Source organism: Sus scrofa, chromosome 9, assembly GCF_000003025.6.
Source record: "Sus scrofa isolate TJ Tabasco breed Duroc chromosome 9, Sscrofa11.1, whole genome shotgun sequence".
Classification (NCBI taxonomy): Eukaryota; Metazoa; Chordata; class Mammalia; order Artiodactyla; family Suidae; genus Sus; species Sus scrofa.
This window is the reverse complement of record NC_010451.4, coordinates 1,322,173-1,343,298: the sequence shown is the minus strand read 5'-3', so window position 1 is coordinate 1,343,298 and position 21,126 is coordinate 1,322,173. Positions and strand designations below refer to the sequence as shown.

General features: G+C 43.3%; 1 protein-coding gene across 1 annotated transcript; it reads right to left on the bottom strand.

The window, feature by feature from the left end:
- On the bottom strand, positions 17,538–20,041 carry LOC100736607 (olfactory receptor 10A3). The gene has a single exon (XM_003482498.4). The coding sequence runs from the start codon at positions 18,919–18,921 to the stop codon at positions 17,977–17,979; it is 945 nt and encodes a 314-aa protein (XP_003482546.2). The 5' UTR covers positions 18,922–20,041; the 3' UTR covers positions 17,538–17,976.

The window sequence follows — 21,126 nt, the reverse complement described above, 5'->3', positions numbered from 1 at the left end:
ACAGGTGGGGCCCTAAAAAAGAAAGAGAAAAAAAAAAAAGATTTTTGAAAATGGAACAGTTGAGACGACTTGAACTTCATTTAGTAAAAAAACAGCAATGATACTTACAGCCACAGACCACACACATAAAAATGGTCAACTTTATGTTACACATTTTGTACCACGATGTTAAAATGAGTAGGTTAAAACTGCTCAATTTAAAACTGAAAAAGTCTTGGGAGTTCCCGTCATGGCTCAGTGGTTAATGAACCAGACTAGTATCCAAGAGGACGCAGGTTCAATCCCTGGGCTTGCTCAGTAGGTTAAGGATCCCGAGTTGCCTTGAGCTGCGGTGTAGGTCACAGACACAGCTTGGATCTGGTGTTGCCGTGCCTGTGGTGTAGGCTGGTGGCTGTGGCTCCGATTCAACCCCTAACAAGAAACTTCCATGTGCCACGGTGCAGCCTTAAAAGGCAAAACATAAAGATAAAAAAATAAAAACTGGAAAAGTCTTGAAGTTCCCGCCTTGACCCAGTGGGTTAAGCCTCCGACGTCAGCTCAGGGCACTGCAGAGGCACGGGTTCAGCCCGGCACAGTGGGTTGAGGGATCTGGCATTGCCACAGCTGTCGCCCACATTCAATCCCTGGCTCAGGAAGTACTCCCATGTGCCTCAGGTGTGGCCATTAAATAAAGAAAGTCTCAATAAGTGACAAATGGCAAAAGATACCCACAAAAAACGGATAAAAATCTAATGATTCTAAGTACAACAAAGATGATACTACTTATTGTAATTATTCATTAGTGACTGTGGCTTGGTTAAATGTGACAGCACGGCGGAAACACACACAGAGGGCTTATTTCGGAGGTTCCTAACGTAGGTGATCTGCGCCTGTGGGAACGGGCTTCACACTCACTGATTTCTGCCCAGACCGCACCAGGCCAAATTCATCGTGATTTGCTCAGAGGAGAAATTTGACTGGGGGGGGGGGGGATCAATTGTCCATAGCGCCTTCTTGTAACCATGACGATTTAAGAAAAGTCCACGTTTTACTCACCATAAACTTGCAATTTAAAAGCTTCCCCTCTCTCCTTCCTCTCTCCTCTCACTTTCCCCATGACGCTTCTCATCAAGGTGTTCAACTAGTCATCAATACTCAGCTAACACTGAAGGGGCACACACTGCTCTTAGGCCCTGCGCTCTCGGGCCTGCCTTGGAGACCAGAGCTCAACAGATAACCAAGCACAGCGTCTCACATGCGAACTCGGACCTCACTCCCCAACCCAGGACTTCTAACTCCCACTTCCCACGCCGTGACCTATTTTTTTACCCTTATCGTACTGACACTGTTCTTACTTCAGCATGTATGTCAGCCAGCTCCCTCACTAAACATAGGCTGCAGGAGGGCAAAGAGTGTGATTGATGCGCACAACGCCTCGACAGCCTCTGACCCAACAAATGCTAAGCCAGTTTTTTTCAGGAAAATGCAGGCTCTACCTTTGAGGAATGCTGTGTCTACATGAAAAGTGAAGCCCGCGTAAAAGCTCCTGGGGAGCAAGGGTAAAACAAGGCCTTTAGCACGGCCCTGAGGGAGGAGAACTCCTGAATGAGGAAGGAGGGTGGACAGCTACGTCGCAAAAGCCGGGCGAGGGAGGCGATGGCACGGGAGGAGGACGGAGGGCGGGGAAGCCCGCCTCGCTCCAGTCGGAGTGGATTCCCTGACAGCTTAGCGGGACAGCGGAGGTCTGGTGGTGGCCTGTGATGCCTTGAAGTTAACTGTGGGAGGTGAGGAATCCAAAGAGACGGAAAGGCACCTGTAATGTAAGCTGAACACACGTGCTGTGGTCCTGAGGACAGATCCTCAGAGTATCAGCAGGAGTTCCCACTGTGGCTCAGCAGGTTAAGGATCCAACTAGCACCTGCGGGGATGTGGGTTCAATCCCTGGCCTCCTCATAATGTGGATTATGTCTGGTGTTGTTTTCGGCCACAGATGAGGCTTGGATCCTGCATTGCTGTGGCTGTGGTGTAGGCCGGCAGCTGCAGCTCCGATTCCACCCCCAGCTTAGGAGCTTCCATGTGCCATGGGTACAGCCCTAAAAAGACAAAACAAAGGAATAAAAGCAGACAGCAGAAGGCACGTTGCCGTCCTTCTGAGTTTTGCTATACTCATGCACTAAACTCACATGTCTGTAGTAACCACAATAACTATATTTTGGCTGTCCAAAAGGTCCCCGAAATCTATAAAAATAGACTCTGCAGAACCAAACATTTAAACTCGCTTCCAATGGGGAGAATAAACAATGTGTATTCAGTTACACTTTTAAAAGTGGATAGGTTCTGAAAATTAGAATATTTAGAGTATCATATAAAGAAAGCAGGAAACCTTTAAAGGACTGATTAAAAGTATGAGTGAAACAAATTGTTCTCAGTGGAAAGAGCAACAGGCCGCAGACGCCCCACAGTTCTCTGTAAGATCCCATGCTGTCTAACCTCTGACACGGAATACTTGGGCAGCTCACTCCCTTTTCCAGGTTTCAGTCCAACTGAAAGAGGCAGGAGGTGGACTTAGACACCCAGTTCCTTCACAGTTACAAGCTCTCAAGTTCGATGATTAGTGCATGCAAATTACTTACACCTCTAATTATTGCACCCCAGTTTTTCTCTGAATAGAAAAAAGAAACTGACAAGCTCAACACCAAAGAGTCCACTGATTCAACGTTTGATCTGCATCTAGTGATTCCCGAGAGGGAGACATCCCTTCAACAGCATCTCCAACGATCAGCGGAAGATCAACCATCAATGGAAACCCACTCACGGGCACACGGCAGGACCTGCACTTTCTCACCTGTGGACTCTGACCGCCTACAGTTCATGCTGCGGCATCAGAATAACACCTCTCGTCAACAGCCACCTTCTCATACACACAACTCAGTGACCCAGTGCTCTGAGGCCAGACCATATATGACACTGAGTCACATGCCCTGGAGAACCCGTCCCTGGAGAACCTGAAATCACTTCAGACATGCTTTCGGTAGTTTGGCACAATAACAAAAGAGGCTTGAACTTGGGCCCCCAGGGGACTGGAGCCCCCTCCCTCATCTTCCTACAGGGAATAAACACCTCTTCTCACAAGAGACTCAGTTTCACTGTGACATCTCCCAATAGCAGGTGGAAACAGAGGCTGAATAAAAGCTGTAAGCGGGAAAAGGAGAGAGGACTGGGGTGAGGGCGTGAGGTGTGAGCAAAGGCAGGTGCGCCAGAGGCAGAGGAAGGATTGGATGGACTGGACAGTTGCTGCCGTGGTGAGAAATAAATTAGGACACGTAGGTGGAGGCCTCTTTGTAAAAAGCCTGGATGCTCCCCTATCCCCATTCAAAAATTTTAATCATTTGTAGTACAGGTACAGAGCCAGGGAAATTTTTGAAAAAAAAAAAAATACCATTACAAGTGACTTCCGAAAAAACTTTTAAAGTGGAAACCAAAATGCCTGGACTAGCTTGGATGACATCAGCAAATCATTTAACTCTTCTTATTCCACTACTTGCTTTGTAATTTCGTCATCATGGTCTTAACCTCGTGGAGTGCACGTGAAGTCAGGCTAGTCAGGGATCCGTCTAAACCGGCTCAGTCCCAACAGAGTGAGGAGATGAAGGGAGCTGCAGGCTTGGCTTTGGCCAGAACGAGGAGGTGTGGCCAGAATGCAGGTTTTATTTGTCGCCTTCTCTCTGCTGCTTTCCTGAGCGTGTGGTTCCATTCCTAGGAAGCTCACCTCTCCTGGCAGCAATGTGGCACCAACAACACTCAGGGGTTCATGCTACCTGATCAGTGTCCGGTGGGAAATGTACCGCTTAGGATGAGAGGAGGGGATTTGCACCACAGAATCCAATCCAAGGATCCCTCCCATGTCATTCGCCATGAGGAGCCAACACCCCGTGCCTGCAGGGGTCACGTGCGCCAGGTCTGGGAAGGGCTGCCTAATATGTGCTTTGTATGACTCATACCTCAGCGATCGCATCACAGGGGCCCTGTGGCATATTTAGACGTTCTATTCCTTGATGTCAGCGATGGCAACAAGTGTCATGTGCAGTTCTGAGATTTCGGCAAGACGTAGAGTTATAATTTGTGCACATTCCTATGTTTATATTAGACCTCAGATACATACAATTCACATACATGCAAGGGAATAAAAAGGAAGATTCATATTAAGCTGTAATTCACAGGCAATAATAGTAAATGTCTTTTTAAAATAAAAATGGAGATTTAACACATCTGTCTCAATTACTACCAAAGCAAAGAGAACACAGACACAGAAATGGGGAAATCTAATAATAGCATTTGATTTAACCGATGGTAATGAGAGAGTAACTACGGGGCAGAAAGAACACTTTTTACCTTGCTACCGACACATTTTCCTCCAAAATATCTCTGGAACCTTTACAAAATTTGATTATTTCTCAGGAAGAAAATGTCAATAAATGCAAATATTTGGCAGTCATTCATATAACATACTTTGTTATATAATAAAACTAAACTAAAAATAAAAACCAAAATTAAGGCAAAAAGTAAAGCCTATTACTATTATTATTAAAATAACTGATCCAGAGAACAGTTTGGAGATACCTTAGAAACCTATACATAGAACTTCCATAGGACCCTGCAATCCCACTCTTGGGCATATAGCCGGACAAAACTCTACTTAAGAGACACATACTCCCGCATGTTCATTGCAGCACTATTCACAATAGCCAAGGCATGGAAACAACCCAAATGTCCATCAACAGAGGACTGGATTAGGAAGATGTGGTAGATATACACGATGGAATACTACTCAGCCATAAAAAAGATGACATCATGCCATTTGCAGCAACATGGATGGAACTAGAGACTCTCATCCTGAGTGAAATGAGCCAGAAAGACAAAGACAAATACCATATGATATCACTTATATCTGGAATCTAATATCCAGCACAAATGAACATCTCCTCAGAAAAGAAAATCATGGACTTGGAGAATAGACTTGTGGCTGCCGGGGGGGAGGGGAGAGGGAGGAAGTGGGAGGGATGGGGAGCTTGGGGTTATTGGATACAACTTGGAATGGATTTACAAGGAGATCCTGCTGAGTAGCATCGAGAACTATGTCTTGATACTTATACTGCAACAGAACAAAGGGTGGGGAAAAAATGTATACATGTAAGAGGAACTTGGTCCCATGATGTACAGTGGAAAAAATTAAATAATAAAACAAGAAAAAAATAAAATAAAATAAATTAAAAATAGAAAATAAAGTAACCGATCCTTGAAAGATCCCAAATTTATTATTATTATTATAAAAGATCTAGGATGTAGCAAATCCAGTAGAGCAAACTAGATTTACTTAATCCTTGCTGCACTTTCCCAGTGTTCCATTAATCCATGTTTTCTATAGTTACGCAAACTAAGTTAGCAGCAATGAGTAGTGTATACTTATTTATTATTGAGTTCTTAATGCTTTTTTCTACTTGTGTAAAGAAATAATTAACATAGAGCTCCCATCGTGGCTCAGTGGAAACAAATCTGACTAGTATCCAGGTTTGATTCCTGGCCTTGCTCAGTGGGTTAAGGATGCAGCATTGCCATGAACTCGGGTATAGGTTGCAGACATAGCTTGGCTCTGGCCTTGATGTGGCTATGGCATAGGCTGGCAGCTACAGTTCCAATTCAACCCCTCCTCTGCGAAACTCCATATGCTGCAGGTGTGGCCCTAAAAAGACCAAAAAAAAAAGAAGAAAGAAAGAAAGAGAGAGAGGGAGGGAGGGAGGGAGGGAGAAAGGAAGGAAGGAAGGAAGGAAAGAAGAAAAAGAAAAGAATGAATTGGAGGTCCTGTCATGGTCAGCAGTTTAACCCAACTTGTATCCATGACGACGCAGGTTCAACCCCTGGCCTTTCCCAGTGGGTTAAGGATCTGGCAACACAGCTGTGAACTGTGGTGGAGTTTGCAGACATGGCTCAAATCTCTTGCTGCTGTGGCTGTGGCATAGGCCAGCAGCTACAGCTCTGATTGGACCCCTAGCCTGGAAACCTCCATATGTCATTGGTGCAGCCCTAAAAAGACAAAAAAAAAAAAAAAAAGAAGAAGAAGAAGAAATAATTAACATAAACAATTGTATTAGTTTAAACTCTACAACCTAATATGTTCATACATGTATATACTGCAAAATAATAGCAGAGTAGGTTTAGTTTATATCCATCACCTCACATAGTTACACTATACCTTCTTGGCTTTTGTTGACTATTAATTGACCATATATGCATGAGCTTATTTCTGGGTTTTCTTTTTTTGTTTGTTTGTTTTTTGTTTTTTTGTCTTTTTGCTATTTCTTGGGCCGCTCCCATGGCATATGGAGGTTCCCAGGCTAGGGGTGGAATCGGAGCTGTAGCTGCCAGCCTACACCAGAGCCACAGCAACGCGGGATCCGAGCTGCATCTGCAACCTACAATACAGTTCACAGCAACACCGGATCGTTAACCCACTGAGCAAGGGCAGGGATCGAACCCGCAACCTCAGGTTCCTAGTCGGATTCGTTAACCGCTGCACCACAACGGGAACTCCCATGGGTTTTCTTATATTCCATTTGCCTAAGTCTTTTTTTATGCCAATGCCATACTGTTTTGATTAATAGAGTTTATAATATAAACTGAAATCAGGAAGTATGATGGCACTAACTGTAGTCTTATTGGTCAAGATGCCAAGGCTCAGAGGGCACCAGAGGGCACTGTGACTGAATACCACCTGTTATTGCTCTCACAACCCTGGAAACACACCCACCCTGATGCTGCCACAAACAAACGCTCCAGGCAGCACTCACATGCTTGATCACTCACTTCCCAGGACCCTGCAACTAGGAACACCTGATGCAGCACCTCCTGAGTGGACTAAGTGGGATGGGGTGCTTCTTGTGTGGTCTAGAGGTGGCAGAGGCAAACCACTGCAGTTATCTCTAACTCCAGAGGTGGGCGTGGCCTGCTACCACTAGGCATCCGTGAACAGGCACCACTTGTAGCCCCAGTCACTCAAAGGGCACCACAGAGGAGGGTACTGCAACTGAGCACCATCTGTTGTTGTTCTCACTCCCCTGGAACTCACACACCCCTGCCGGTGCCACTGCCAAATGCTCTGAGCACCTCCTAAGTCTTCCTAAGGCTCATTACCACTTCCCAGGGCCCTGCAACTAGGAGTAACCTGTGCCTCCTTCCCTCAGGTCCTTGTAACTGTCAAGAGCCCAACAACCAGGCACTGACTGCTATCCCTACCCATTGCCTCCTTCTCCCTGGAAATACACTCAGCACCCTGGGGGTGACAGTCTGCTCACACTGAGGAAAGAGACAGCAAATATCCAAACTGCCATTCCAAAAGTAAATAGCAACCCCCAACAAAATGCAAGGGGCACTCTTGCATAGAAATATCCCTCCAAGACTGTGGTAGTTGGTTTCCCTAAACGCACAAAAAAAGAAAAACATAAGCAAGAAGAAGAAGTTCAGGAACGATTCCCAGTTAAAAGAACAGGAGAATTCACCTGAAGCAGAAAACAATGAAACAGACCTCTGCAGCCTGATAGATACTGAGTTCAAAGGGAGACAGTGAAAATACTGAGGGAATTGAGGGTGAATATGAAGGATTTAAGAGCAGATAGAAACAGCAATGCAAATTACCTTAGAAAGGAAATAAAAAATTAGAAAATTCATTTGCAGAGACACGAACTGAGTTAAAGGCACCAAAGACCAGAATGGATAATGCAGAGGAACAAATAAGCGACTTGGAAGATAGAATAATGGAAATCGCCCAATCAGGACAATAGACAGAAAACTCAAATGAAAAAACGTGAAAACAAAATAGGAGATCTATCAGATAATATAAAGTGGGCCAATTTATGCATAACAGGGATGCCAGAAGGTGAAGAAAAAGAAAGGGGGATTGAAAGTATGTTTGAAGAAATTTAGTCTGAAAACTTTCCAAATCTACAGTAAACAGACATCAAGATACAGGAAGCACAGAGGGCCCCAAACAAGTTGAACCCAAACAGGCCCACACCAGGATATAGTATAATAAAAATGGAAAAAGTTAAAGAGAGGATTCTAAAGGCAGCAAGAGAAACATAAACCAGTAATTACAAGGGAACCCCCATAAGCTATCAGCTGATTTCTCTACAGAAACACTACAGGCCAGAAGGGAGTTTCAAGATATATTAAAAGCTCTAAAAGGGAAATATTTGAAGCCTACAATACTCTACCCAGCAAGAATATCATATAAAAGAGAAGGAAAGACAAAGAATGTCTCCAACAAACAAAAACTAAAAGAGTTTAGCAATACTAAATCCACTCTAAAACAAGGACTGAAAGGGCTTCTCTAAATAAGAAAGAAATAAGAAGAAACAGGATGGAGAAAATCACGAGTGGAACACAATCACCAGTATACAGATAAGCCAGTATACAGATCTAAAAGAAAAACCTACTGTAAAAGTGACGATAAACACAAGGAGCAGCAGAAGCACAAACGTGAAGGTGTTGAAAAAGGACTTCAAAATCATAGACTGTGGGGAAGGAAAGTAAGAAAATCTAGACTTTTTTTAAAATAATGTGTTTGAGCCTATATGACAATCGGGCTAAAGCAAGCAGATACAGGAAGGGGTTAACATACTTAAAAAATGGGGCAACCACAAATCAAAACCAAACCCATTACATTTACAAAAACTAAAGAGAAAAGTACACAAGCATAAAATAAATGGAAACCATCCAACCAAAAAAAGAAAGGAAGAAAGAAGAAACATAGAATCAACTGCAAAACAATCTTTAAAATGGCAATAAATACATATTTATCAATAATTACCTTAAATGTCAATAGATTGAATGCTCCAATCAAAAGACACAGAGTAGCAGACTGGATAAAAAAGCAAAAGCCTACAATCTGCCGTCTATGAGAAACTCGCCTTATAAATTAAAAGTGAGGGGATGGGAAAATATATTTCATGCCAATGGACAAGACAGGACAGCAGGAGTTGCAATACTCATATCAGACAAAACAGACTTTAAAATGAAGGCCATAAAGAAAGACAAAGAAGGACACTATTTAATGGTCAAAGGATCCATTCAAGAAGAAGACATTACAATCATCAATATATACGCCCCTAATATAGGAACACTGGATACATACAACTAACAGATTAAAAAGGAGAAACTGATGGGAATACAATCATAGTAGGAGATTTTAACACCCCACTCACATCAATGGACAGATCCTCTAGACAGAAAATCAACAGGGCAACAGAGATCCTAAAGGACACAATAGAAAAGTTAGACTTAATCGACATTTTCAGGACATTACATCCAAAAACATCAGAATATACATTCTTCTCAAGTGCACATGGAATATTCTAAAGGATTGACCACATACTGGCGCACAAAGCTAACCTCAACAAATTAAGAGTATAGGAATTATTTCAAGTATCTTCTCTGACCACAATGGCATGCAACTAGAAATCAACTACAAGAAAACAAATGAGAAAAAAATAACTACATGGAAACTAAACAACATGATACTAAAAGACCAGTGGGTCAATGAGGAAATTAAAAAATATACCTCGAGACAAATGAGAATGAAGATAATACAACCATCGAAATTTATGGGATGCCCCCCCCCAAAAAAATGGGATGCCACAAAAGCAGTTCTGAGAGGGAAATTCAGAGCGATACAGGCCTTCCTCAAAAAAGAAGAAAAATCACAAATCGACTACTTAAACCACCACCTAAATTAATTAGTAAAAGAACAACAAACAAAACCTAAATTTAGCAGAAGGAAGGAAATCATAAAGATCAGGGAGGAAATGAATGAAATAGAGACTTAAAAAAAAATAGAAAAAAATCAATAAAACCAAGAGCTTTTTCTTTGAAAAGGTAAACAAAATTGACAAACCTCTGGCCAGACTCACCAAGAGGAGGAGAGGAAAAACCCAAATAAACAAAATAAGAAATGAAAAAGAAATCCCAGCAGATATTGCAGAAATACAAAAAAAAAAAAAAAAAAGAGAGAGAGAGAGAATACTATGAACAATTACATGACAACAAATTTGACAACCTAGAAGAAATGGACAACTTTCTAGAAATTTACAGCCCACCAATACTGAATCAAGAAGCAAAAGATCAAATGAGCAGATAAATCACTAGAAATGAAATTGAATATGCCATAAAAACACTCCCTACAAACAAAAGTCCAGAACCAAATGGCTTCACAGGCGAATTCTACCAAACATACAAGGAGGAACTGGTGCCCATCCTCCTTAAACTTTTTCAAAAGGTTGAAGAAGAAGGAACACTCCCAAATACATTTTATGATGCCACCTTCATCCTAATATCCAAACCAGACAAAGATGCTACCAAAAAATAAAATTATAGGCCAACATCTCTGATGAATATAGACCAAAAATTCTCAACAAAATTTTAGCCAACCGAATCCAACAATATGTAAAAATGATCATACACCATGACCAAGTGGGATTCATCCTAGGTTCACAAGGGTGATTCAACATATGCAAATCAATCAACATCATACACCACATTAACAACAGATGCAGAAAAAGCATTTGACAAACTACAACATCCTCTCATGATCAAATCTCTTACCTAAGTGGGCATAGAGGGAGCATTTCTTAACATAATCAAAGCCATTTATGACAAACCCATAGCAAATACTCAATGGAGAAAAGCTGAAAGCCTTCCCACTAAAATCTGGAACAAGACAAGGATGCCCACTCTCATCACTGTTATTCAACATAGTACTGGAAGTCCTAGCTACAGCAATCAGACAAACAAAAGAAATAAAAGACATCCAAATTGGAAGAGAAGAGGTAAAATCGTCACTGTATGCAGATGACATGTTACTATATATAGAAAACCCTAAGGACTCAACCCAAAAACTACTCGAACTGATCAAGAAATTCAGCAAAGTAGCAGGATACAAGAGTAACATTCAGAAGTCAGTTGCATTTCTGTATACCAGCAATGAAATATTAGAAAGGAATACAAAAATACAATACCTTTTAAAATCATATCCGAAAATATTAAATACCTGGGAATAAACCTGACCAAGGAGATGAAAGACTTATACGCTGAGAAGCATAAAATATTAATCAAGGAAATTAAAGAGTATCCAAAGAAATGGAAAGATATCCCACGCTCTGGGGTAAGAAAAATTAGTACCATAAAAGTGGCCATACTACCCAAAGCAAACTACAGATTCAGTGCAATCCCTATCAAATAACCCATGACATTTTTCACAGAACTAGAACAAACAATCCAAAAATTTATATGGAACCATAAGAGACCCAGAATTGCCAAAGCAATCCAGAGGAACAAAAACCAAGCAGGAGGCATAACTCTCCCAGACTTCAGGCAATATTACAAAGACACAGTCATCAAGACATTGTGGTACTGGTGCCAAAACAGATATATGGACCAATGGAACAGAATAGAGAACCCAGAAATAAAATATACACAGTCACCTACGGTCAATTAATCTTTGACAAAGACAGCAAGAATATAAAATGAGAAAAAGACAGTCTTCAGCAAGTGGTGCTGGGAAAATTGGACAGCCCCATGTAAATCAATGAAACTAGAACACACCCTCACACCATGGGCAAAAATAAACTCAAAATGGCTGAAAGACTTAAACGTAAGACAAGACACCATCAAACTTCTAGAAGAGAACGTAGACAAAACATTCTCTAACATCAACTTTACAAATACATTCTCAAGTCAGTCTCACAAGACAACAGATGTAAAAGAAAAAATAAACTAATGGGACCTAATCAAACTGACAAGCTCTTGTACAGCAAAGGAAACCATTAAAAAAAAAAAAGGACAATTTACAGAATGGGAGAAAATCATTTCAAATGATGCAACTCACAAGGGCTTCATCTCTAAAATATAAAAACAACTTATACAACTCAACAGCAAAAAGCCAACACCCCAATGGAAAAATGGGCAAAAGACCTGAACAGACATTTCTTCAAGAAGGTATACAGAGAGCCAACAAGCACATGAAAAAATGCTCAACATCACTGATTATTAGAGAAATGCAGATCAAAACTACCATGAGGTACCACCTCACACCAGTCAGAATGGCCATCATTAAAAAGTCCACAAATAACAAATGCTGGAGAGGGTGTGGAGAAAGGGAACCCTCCTGCACTGTTGGTGGGAATGTAAATTGGTACAGCCACTATGGAATACAGGATGGAGGTACCTCAGAAAATTAAATATAGAACTACCATACAACCCAGCAATTCCACTCTTGGGCATATACCCGGACAAAATTTTCCCTGAAAAAGACACATGCACCCGCATGTTCATTGGAGCACTATTCACAATAGCCAAGACATGGAGACAACCTAAATGTCCATCGACAGATGAATGGACTGAGAAGATGTGGTACATATACACAATGGAATACTACTCAGCCATAAAAAGGAACAAAACAATGCCATTTGCAGCAACATGGATGCAACTAGAGACTCTCACACTATGTGAAGTCAGAAAGAGAAATACAAATACCATATGGTATCACTTACATCTGGAATCTAATATATGGCACAAGTGAACCTTTCCACAGAAAAGAGACTCATGGACTTGGACAACGGACTTGTGGTTGCCAAGGGGGAGGGGGAGGGAGTGGGATGGACTTGGATTTGGGGTTAATAAATGCGAACTATTGCCTTTGGAATGGATAAGCAATGAGATCCTGCTGTACAGCACTGGGAACCTTATCTAGTCACTTTGATGGAGCAGGATGGAGGACAATGTGAGAAAAAGAATGTACATATAGAAATGTGTGACTGGGTCACTTTGCTGTACAGTGGAAAAATGACACAAGACTGTAAACCAGCTATGATGGAAAAAATAAAAGTCATTTAAAAAATAAAGATATTTGATACCGAAAAAAAATTGCCAAGGCCACACTTTCCTCAGAGTCAGTGACTAAGCAAGGATCCAGCCATCTCTGATCCAAAAGATAACTCCTTTGGACAATCCAGAGCTCCTTATTGGATTTCCAGAAGACTTTGCCAGGCCTGGACAGTAGAGTTTTACTGCTGCTCAATCTGGTTGCAGCATTTGTTCTTTTCCAGATGTTTGCACTTCTGACTCCATCTCATTGTCTGCAACATAGAAAACCCAGCCAGCACAGCCAGGACTCAAAACAGTCAGCAAAAGCACGCACGAAAATAGGGTTTGGACACTGAAGCTTTGCCACCCAGCTGGCCTTGTAGATCAGCTACATGAAGTGAAAACATCTCCTGGCACAAAAGCTCAATTCCGTGAAAAAAGCTTTCAAGATGCCAACTTGGAATTAGCTAACTGTGGAGGGAAATGTACCAGCCAGTGCAAGGATTCAGGAATTGAAATGTAGGAGGGATGGGGTTTATACATCAAAGGACAGTAGAATTATACTGTCTGGACTGTATTGCTTTGATCCCTGCAGATGGGTAATAAAAGCTGACAGTAATCAACACGGAGAAACCTGAGTGTGAGGAGTTCCCTTCGGGGCACAGCAGAAACGAACCCAACCAGTGTCCATGAGGACACGGGTTCCATCCCTGACCTCGCCCAGTCGGTTAAGGACAGTATTGCAATGAGCTGTGGTGTAGGTCGCAGACACAGCTCGGATCCTGCGTGGCTGTGGTTGTGGTATAGGCCGGCAGCTGTAGCTCCAATTGGACCCCTCGCCTGGGAACTTCCCTATGCCAAGGGTACAGCCCTAAAAAAAAAACAAAAAAACAAAAAAAAACACTGAGGGTGAGAGCCAGAGAGTCTTCAGTAGTTCACAGGAACCCTCGTCTCTTGCTGTGGCCAAGCAGAAAAAGTTGAAGATCAAATCCAAGTTGGGGCAGTCAGAATTTCTGTCGACTTAAAGAAAACAAAAAAAACGCACAATATGAGAGTTGTGAGCTAAGTTTTCCTGGGGGCACAATGAGGACTAGAGCCTCTCGGGTAGCTCTAGGAAACTGCTCCAAAGAGGTGCAGGCTGGTGGGCGTGGAACGGGGTCAGTGTGTATATATGCACCTAAGATCAGCCAGGCATCTATACGTGTAGAACCAAAAAGACGAGAAAGCCAACTTTTACTACAAGTGTAAGTAACACATCGCATTCTGGTACCAAGTCCACAGGGGAAAAGACTCGGGAGCAGCTCCTAGAGTCTCTGAACCCCGTGTGTGGGTCACAGGCTGGAATCTCGGGGCCCCCTCCTCACCCACTCTGTGGTCGGCAGAGGGACCTGCCGGACGCTCTCCCCAAGACGCTGCCCCAGCGTAGATGCTTTTCTACATTCTCCCTCGATGTCTGCTGTTTCCTACTGCTGGGAAGGGGGCAGGTGAGACCCTTCAGAGGTAAGGACGATGACGCCGGCCTGGCCTTGGAAAGCAGCAGATCAAGACGTCAGAGGGGATGTCACGCTGCGGAGATGAGCGCCTGCGAAGCGCTGGTCTCACATCAACCCTCCTGAGCCAAGGACGGCTGCACCTCCCCACCCTACGCGCCAAACACTGCGGTGTGGTCGTCCTGGCCGCTGAGGACACGTCACCCCTCGGAGAGGAAAATCCCATTCTGCTGCATAAAGTAAACTTTAAGTAAAAGTCTATAAAGAAAGGGCAGCGTTTCACAGGGAGACTCATTTGGGCGTGAAGTCGAGATGTAGGCAGTCGAAGGACCATTACCAAGGAAAGGATGGGGGGGGGCTTATAAATAAAGAGCAAGAGCGAGTCCAGTGAAAGGAGGAGCGAGAGAACGAAGCAGATGGAGGGAAAAGCATGTGCTGAGAGCCCCAGGCCTGAAAGGGAGACGAGTGCGAGAGCAGGGAGTGAGTGCGGCCTGAACGGGCGAAGCCCAGCGGGAAGGTGAGGACCTAACCCAGGAGGCCCTGAAGGCCGGGCTAAGATTTTTTAATCCAAAATACAGTGGGACAGCCACTATGGAGAACAGTTTGGAGATACCTTAGAAACCTATACATAGAACTTCCATATGACCCTGCAATCCCACTCTTGGGCATCTATCCGGACAAACCTCTACTTAAAAGAGACACGTGCACCCGCATGTTCATTGCGCACTATTCACAATAGCCAGGACATGGAAACAACCCAAATGTCCATCGACAGATGATTGGATTCGGAAGATGTGGTATATATATACACAATGGAATACTACTCAGCCATAAAAAAGGATGACATCATGCCATTTGCAGCAACATGGATGGAACTAGAGAATCTCATACTGAGTGAAATGAGCCAGAAAGACAAAGACAAATACCATATGATATCACTTATATCTGGAATCTAATATCCAGCACAAATGAACATCTCCTCAGAAAAGAAAATCATGGACTTGGAGAAGAGACTTGTGGCTGCCTGATGGGAGGGGAGGGAGGGGGGGATCGGGAGCTTGGGCTTATCAGACACAACCTAGAATAGATTTACAAGGAGATCCTGCTGAATAGCATTGAGAACTATGTCTAGATACTCATGTTGCAACAGAACAAAGGGTGGGGGAAAAAATGTAATTGTAATGTATACATGTAAGGATAACCTGACCTCCTTGCTGTACGGTGGGAAAATTAAAAAAAAAGAAAAGAAAGAAAAAAAAAAGAAAAACAAAATACAGTGGGAACCCACTGAAATGGTTTAAGCCAAAAGAGACAGCTTAAGGTTTATATTTTAAAAGTTTAATTCTTGCCAGTGCGAATGCTTGTACTTGGAAAGGTGCGTCAAGGACAAAGCCAAGAAAGCGTGATCTTAAGTCAATCCTAGGAGCTGGCATGAGGTTGAAGCTGCTGGTGCCAGAACTGCTGCTCTTCGGAGTAGAATGACAGACCAGGGCTTGGGGACTGGTCTTTGGGGCACTTAGTGCCAAATGGAGGAGCAACGTGACTCTGAGACCACCACGTAGGCAGTCGGACCTCTCTCGTCCTCCCCTGGGAGACAGACGCAGGGGCAGCATGAATTATGGGATTTGCCCCAAAGTCGGCGATCTTCCAAGAAACTGAACTCCTCCAGGGCAGAGACACTATTTCTTTGGGACAGTCACACTAAAAGCTACACCTAACAAAAACGTATTGAATCCATGAACGAACGAACAAAAGAAACAAAGAAGAAAATCCAAACGAAGCTGAATAGTTCACATGTGATTTAGGCTTTCAGAGATTTTTTTTTCCCCTGGATGGCCTTATTTAATTGGTCTCTCTAAGGGCTATGAGAAATTTCAAGACACTCAGAAACAGACTCTGCAAAAGGGTTTCCAAATGCCTGTTTAATGGCCTACTGAAAAGCTTATACAGTACTTAAATGTTACTCAAACTGGCTGCCGTCATTTGATGATGAAATTTTTTGTGAAAATCTGATCCATTTTTCGCCTCCATTTTTTCTGATAGAGGCGGTAGTAATCAAAAAATTGTTTTTCTCAGAGTTTCCATTGTGGCTCAGCAGGTTAAGGACCTGACATGATGTCCACGAGGATGTGGGGTCCATCCCTGGCCTCACTCAGTGGGTTAAGGATCCGGCGTTGCTGCAAGCTGCGGCATAGGTCACAGACGCAGCTCAGATCTGGTGTTGCTGTGGCTGTGGTGTAGGCCTGCAGCTGCAGCTCCCATTTGGCCCCTAGCCCTGGAAACTTCCATATGCTACAGGTGTGGCCCTAAAAAGAAAAAAGAAAAAAAAAATGCTGCAGGTGCAACCATAAAAAGAAAAATAAATAAAAGCTTTTCTCACAGCTGAATGGCAATGGAAACAGTGTTACAGCCCTTCATTACCATCTGTGGAAGAGAAATTAAGAACAGCAGGAGCTCATGGGATGTTGACTCAGTAAATCAGCCCCTTTCTGTTTACAAGAAGCAACATTAAAACAGGGAGCAAGCGGCGAATGTTCCAAATGTTGCAAGGATGAGAAATTATTCTGGGGCGATCGCACGGATGATGATATTACTCAAGGACCACAGCACATAAGCCTGAATAGTTCATTGCTATGAAAAAAAAGAAACCATTCTATATTCATAAACAAAGTATCTGGGGACAGTTTGAAACCAGAAAGGAAAATTTAACCACGTCTCTAAAAACAGTGGTCTGTGAATGAAAAGGATACCAATGTGAACAGGTGAGGCTACAGAGGTTCCCGTGGGGTCACCAGCACTGGGGGACACCTGGAACAATGCCAAGAGAGCATCGGCTTTGGATAACAGACTGACGTGTCCGTGATATAGAACCAGCTTGCTCTCCTCAAAATAACTACTTTGTTTACGCATCCATGAAACAGATTTTTCACTCTGGAAACTAAAATCTCACCTCTTTGCTGGTTGCTTGAAGCTCAAACCTGTTAGTACAGCAGAGGGAGTCTTCAGATGAGTCTGAAATGCTGCAACGATTTTTAAAAGTAATTCCCCAATAGCTTTGAAAATCTACAATCACACACATTCTTCATCCCAACAGACGCACTTTGAGAGATCTATGATATGGAAATAAAAGGCCAGTCCATAAAAAAACACACAGAATGAGTTTTCAGAGGGTGGTTTGTTTTTGCCGCACTCTCAGCATGTGGAAGGTCCCAGGCCAGGGATCGATCCCACAGCACAGCAGCAACCCAAACCACTACAGGGACAGTGCCAGATCTTGAACCCGCTGCACCACAAGAGAACTCCAGAGCTGGGTGTTTATTAAAGCTTCGTCTTCATGACAACAATCCAGTAGCAACGTGGATGTTGGTACCAGAGGAGCTCATAAATACACTGTTACATCATGTCATCAAGTTATGCAGCTATAAAAAAGGAATGCGGATATGTTACCGTAACAGAGGGATTCCTGATATATTTTTAAACTTGGAGAACTCAACAAATATATTAGTACCAAAGAATGTAAACTATTTTACCATTATTAAATTTAAATAGAGTGCAGTCAGGGAGTGAATAAATATCTCAGGGTTTCTCCACACAGTCAGAAGGTGTGTAAGTCTGCTTTTCTTCGCCATAACTTCATCAAAGCTCTCTTCAGCTCACTGTTCCTCAAGCTGTAGATCAGGGGGTTCAGCAGAGGCGTGAGAAGTGAGTAAGCCAAGGACAGGAGCTTCTTGGTGTCTGGGGAGTAGCCAGATTTGGGCTGTAAGTAAGTCATACTGGCTGTGCCATAGAAGAGGGTAACAGACGTGAGATGGGAGCCACAGGTGGAAAAGGCCTTCTGCCTCCCTGTGGTGGGTGGCATCTTCAGGATGGCAAGGAGGATTCGAAGGTAAGACAGGAGTATCAACAAGAAAGGAACCATGACAATCAAAACAGTGCCGGTGAACGCATAGACTTCAAACAAAAATGTGTCTGCACACGCAAGCTCCAGCACTGGGGGAGTCTCACAGAAGAGGTGATTAATTTCATTGGGGCCACAAAAGGGAAAACTGAAAACCCACGAGGTCTGCACAGTAGCCACCATAATCCCTGAGACCCAAGAGGACCCTACTAACTTCACGAAAACCCTCTGGTTCATGAGCACTGGGTAGCTCAGAGGATGGCAGATTGCAGCAAATCGGTCATAAGCCATTGCCCCCAGGAGAAAACATTCAGTGCCACCAAAAAGAAGAAGGAAGTACATCTGTGCAAAACAGCCAGCGAAGGTAATCACTGTTTTCTCAGTGGAGAGGACCACCAGCATTTCAGGCATAACCACGGCACTGAAACTCACGTCCACCACAGACAAGTTCTGGAGGAACAGGTACATGGGGACATGGAGGCTCTGTTCCAGGGAGATGACGAGAATAATGACGGCATTGCCCATCAGAGTCACCAGGTAAACCACCAAGAACACCCCAAAGAGCTGCCCTTGGAGTTCGGGAAAGTTAGAAAAGCCCAAGAGGATGAAGTCAACCACAGAGCTTTGGTTTTGCCCTTTCATGTCAGTCGTGGCTCATATGCTGTTTCTACAGACATCGTATGTAAATTATGAAGTCCCAGTCTAATAGCTGAAAGCTCAGGTCTGATGTTCTTGACAGAAGACATGGTGACGCGTTCATTTTGACAAGTCGTCACGCTACCCGTTTTGAGAATGGCCAATACGTCAGAGTAGTGAATCTTTCAAGTACCAATAAAGCAGTCAAGGATTCTGGCTCCGAACTCTTGTCTCAAATGCACAGCAGCAGATGCTCTCTGGGAAGTTTTTGCTGGGTTGGAAATTAATCCCTTCCTTAAAACAGACGCAGACACAGTATTACTTACAATCCACTGTCTAGTCCATCGATGTCTGCACTTCTGTTCTTTCCAGTTGTATATTTATATAGGAATATTTGAATAACGTGTTTCACATAAGCAAGTGACAAAATAGCCAGAAAAATTATAATCATTCAAACTTAAAACAAAATCTTGTGAATATTTACTATCAATGCCAAAGTTCAAAATGTATTTGTAATACTTCATGTCAAGTGAAGCATGTGAATAACACACCCAAACAAATGCAGAAACACTAAAAAGGGTTGAATTTAAATGCACTTAGAAAGACAAAGGCAGACACCATATGCTATCACTTATATGTAGAGTCTAAATATCAACAAAACAGAAATTATGGACTCGTGTTTGCTGGGGGTGGGGGAGGAAGGGGGATGGACTGAGAATCTGGGGTTAGCAGATGAAAACCCTTGCATTTGGAGTAGATGGGCAATGAGCTGCTGCTGTACAGTGCAGGGAGCTATATATATAATCACCTGTAATGGAACACGGTGGAGAATAACGTGAGAAAAAGAGTGTATATGTGTGTGACTCGGTCACTTTGCTGTACAGCAGAAATTGACAGAACATTGTAAATCAATCAAAATAAAAATTTAAAAAGACGAATACGCTTATTTCAGATGAACATAAATAAATAGTTTCAAGGATACTGGTTTCTGCTTAGTGCGGATCTGACGAACCATACTGAAATTTGCCCGAATAGGAGTTCCCACTGTGGCACAGTGAAAATGAACCTGACTAATATCCATGAGGATGCAGGTTCGATCCCTGGCCTTGCTCAGTGGGTTAGGGATCCAGCGTTGCCATGAGCTGTGGTGTAGGTCACCGATGCAGCTCGGAGCTGGCACTGCTATGGCTGTGGTGTGGGCCAGAAGCCGTAGCTCTGATTCGACCCCTAGCCTGGGAACTTCCATATGCTGGGGTGCGGCCCAAAAAAGCAAAGAGAGAGAGAGAAAAAGAAAAAAGAAGAAAAAAGAAAAGAAAATGTCCTGAATGGAAAATTTTAGAGGTTCATTCTCCATGGCCCATCCCTGTGACCATAAATGGTATATAGAATATACCGTTTTTTATCATTCCGCTCCTGTGGTTTAAACAGTCTGTCTTTCTCCCCTCTCTCCTTCTCTCTCTCCCTTACCCACTACCCCGATACTCTCTGACTCCCACCCTCCCCCGGTTTATTTTCTGCCATAATACTCACCATCAATCGAAATAAGACGAACTTAATTAGGTCTTATGCTTACTGTCTAACCCCCTCTGGAACGTAAGCTCCAGAAGGAAAGGAACTTTATCCCGTCGTTCACTGTATTCTCAGTGCCAGGAATAGGTATTCAGTGATATAACAGACGCTAAACCAATATCTATGAATTTATTGTAGAGGTGGAGCAGTAAATATTAAAAACAGGAAAACCAAGACTGCCTTTCAGGAATATGGCGTCTGAAGGAAAAATACATCAAATCTGAAAACATAGCGACCCCAGGAGTAACCAATCCATGGCTTTTGTAGAAGTTTGAGGCCCCTTGTGGGACTGGAAATACACCAGGACTGGGGAACTGGGCTGTGGTCCTGACTCTGCCACTCCCTCCAAGATGAGTCTCGGCCTCTCGTTGGACTCAGCTTCCCCTGTGTGGCTGGGAGCAGGAAAATAACCCAAGCCATCTCTCTGGCTCTGACGTGACAGTTTCTCTGACTTGTTCACGGGAAACCGCAGCTGCGAGTCTTTCCCTCCATTGAGACGACGGCCAGGCTGAAGGGAGGCTGGAAGGGGGCGGGTGTGCACACCCGATGGACCAGCCAGTCCCAAGCGGAGCTGACCTTTTTCCCCGATCCAGCTGTTCCTCCCGAGCCCCTTCAGCGGGCAGAGCACCCCACTTCTCCCCG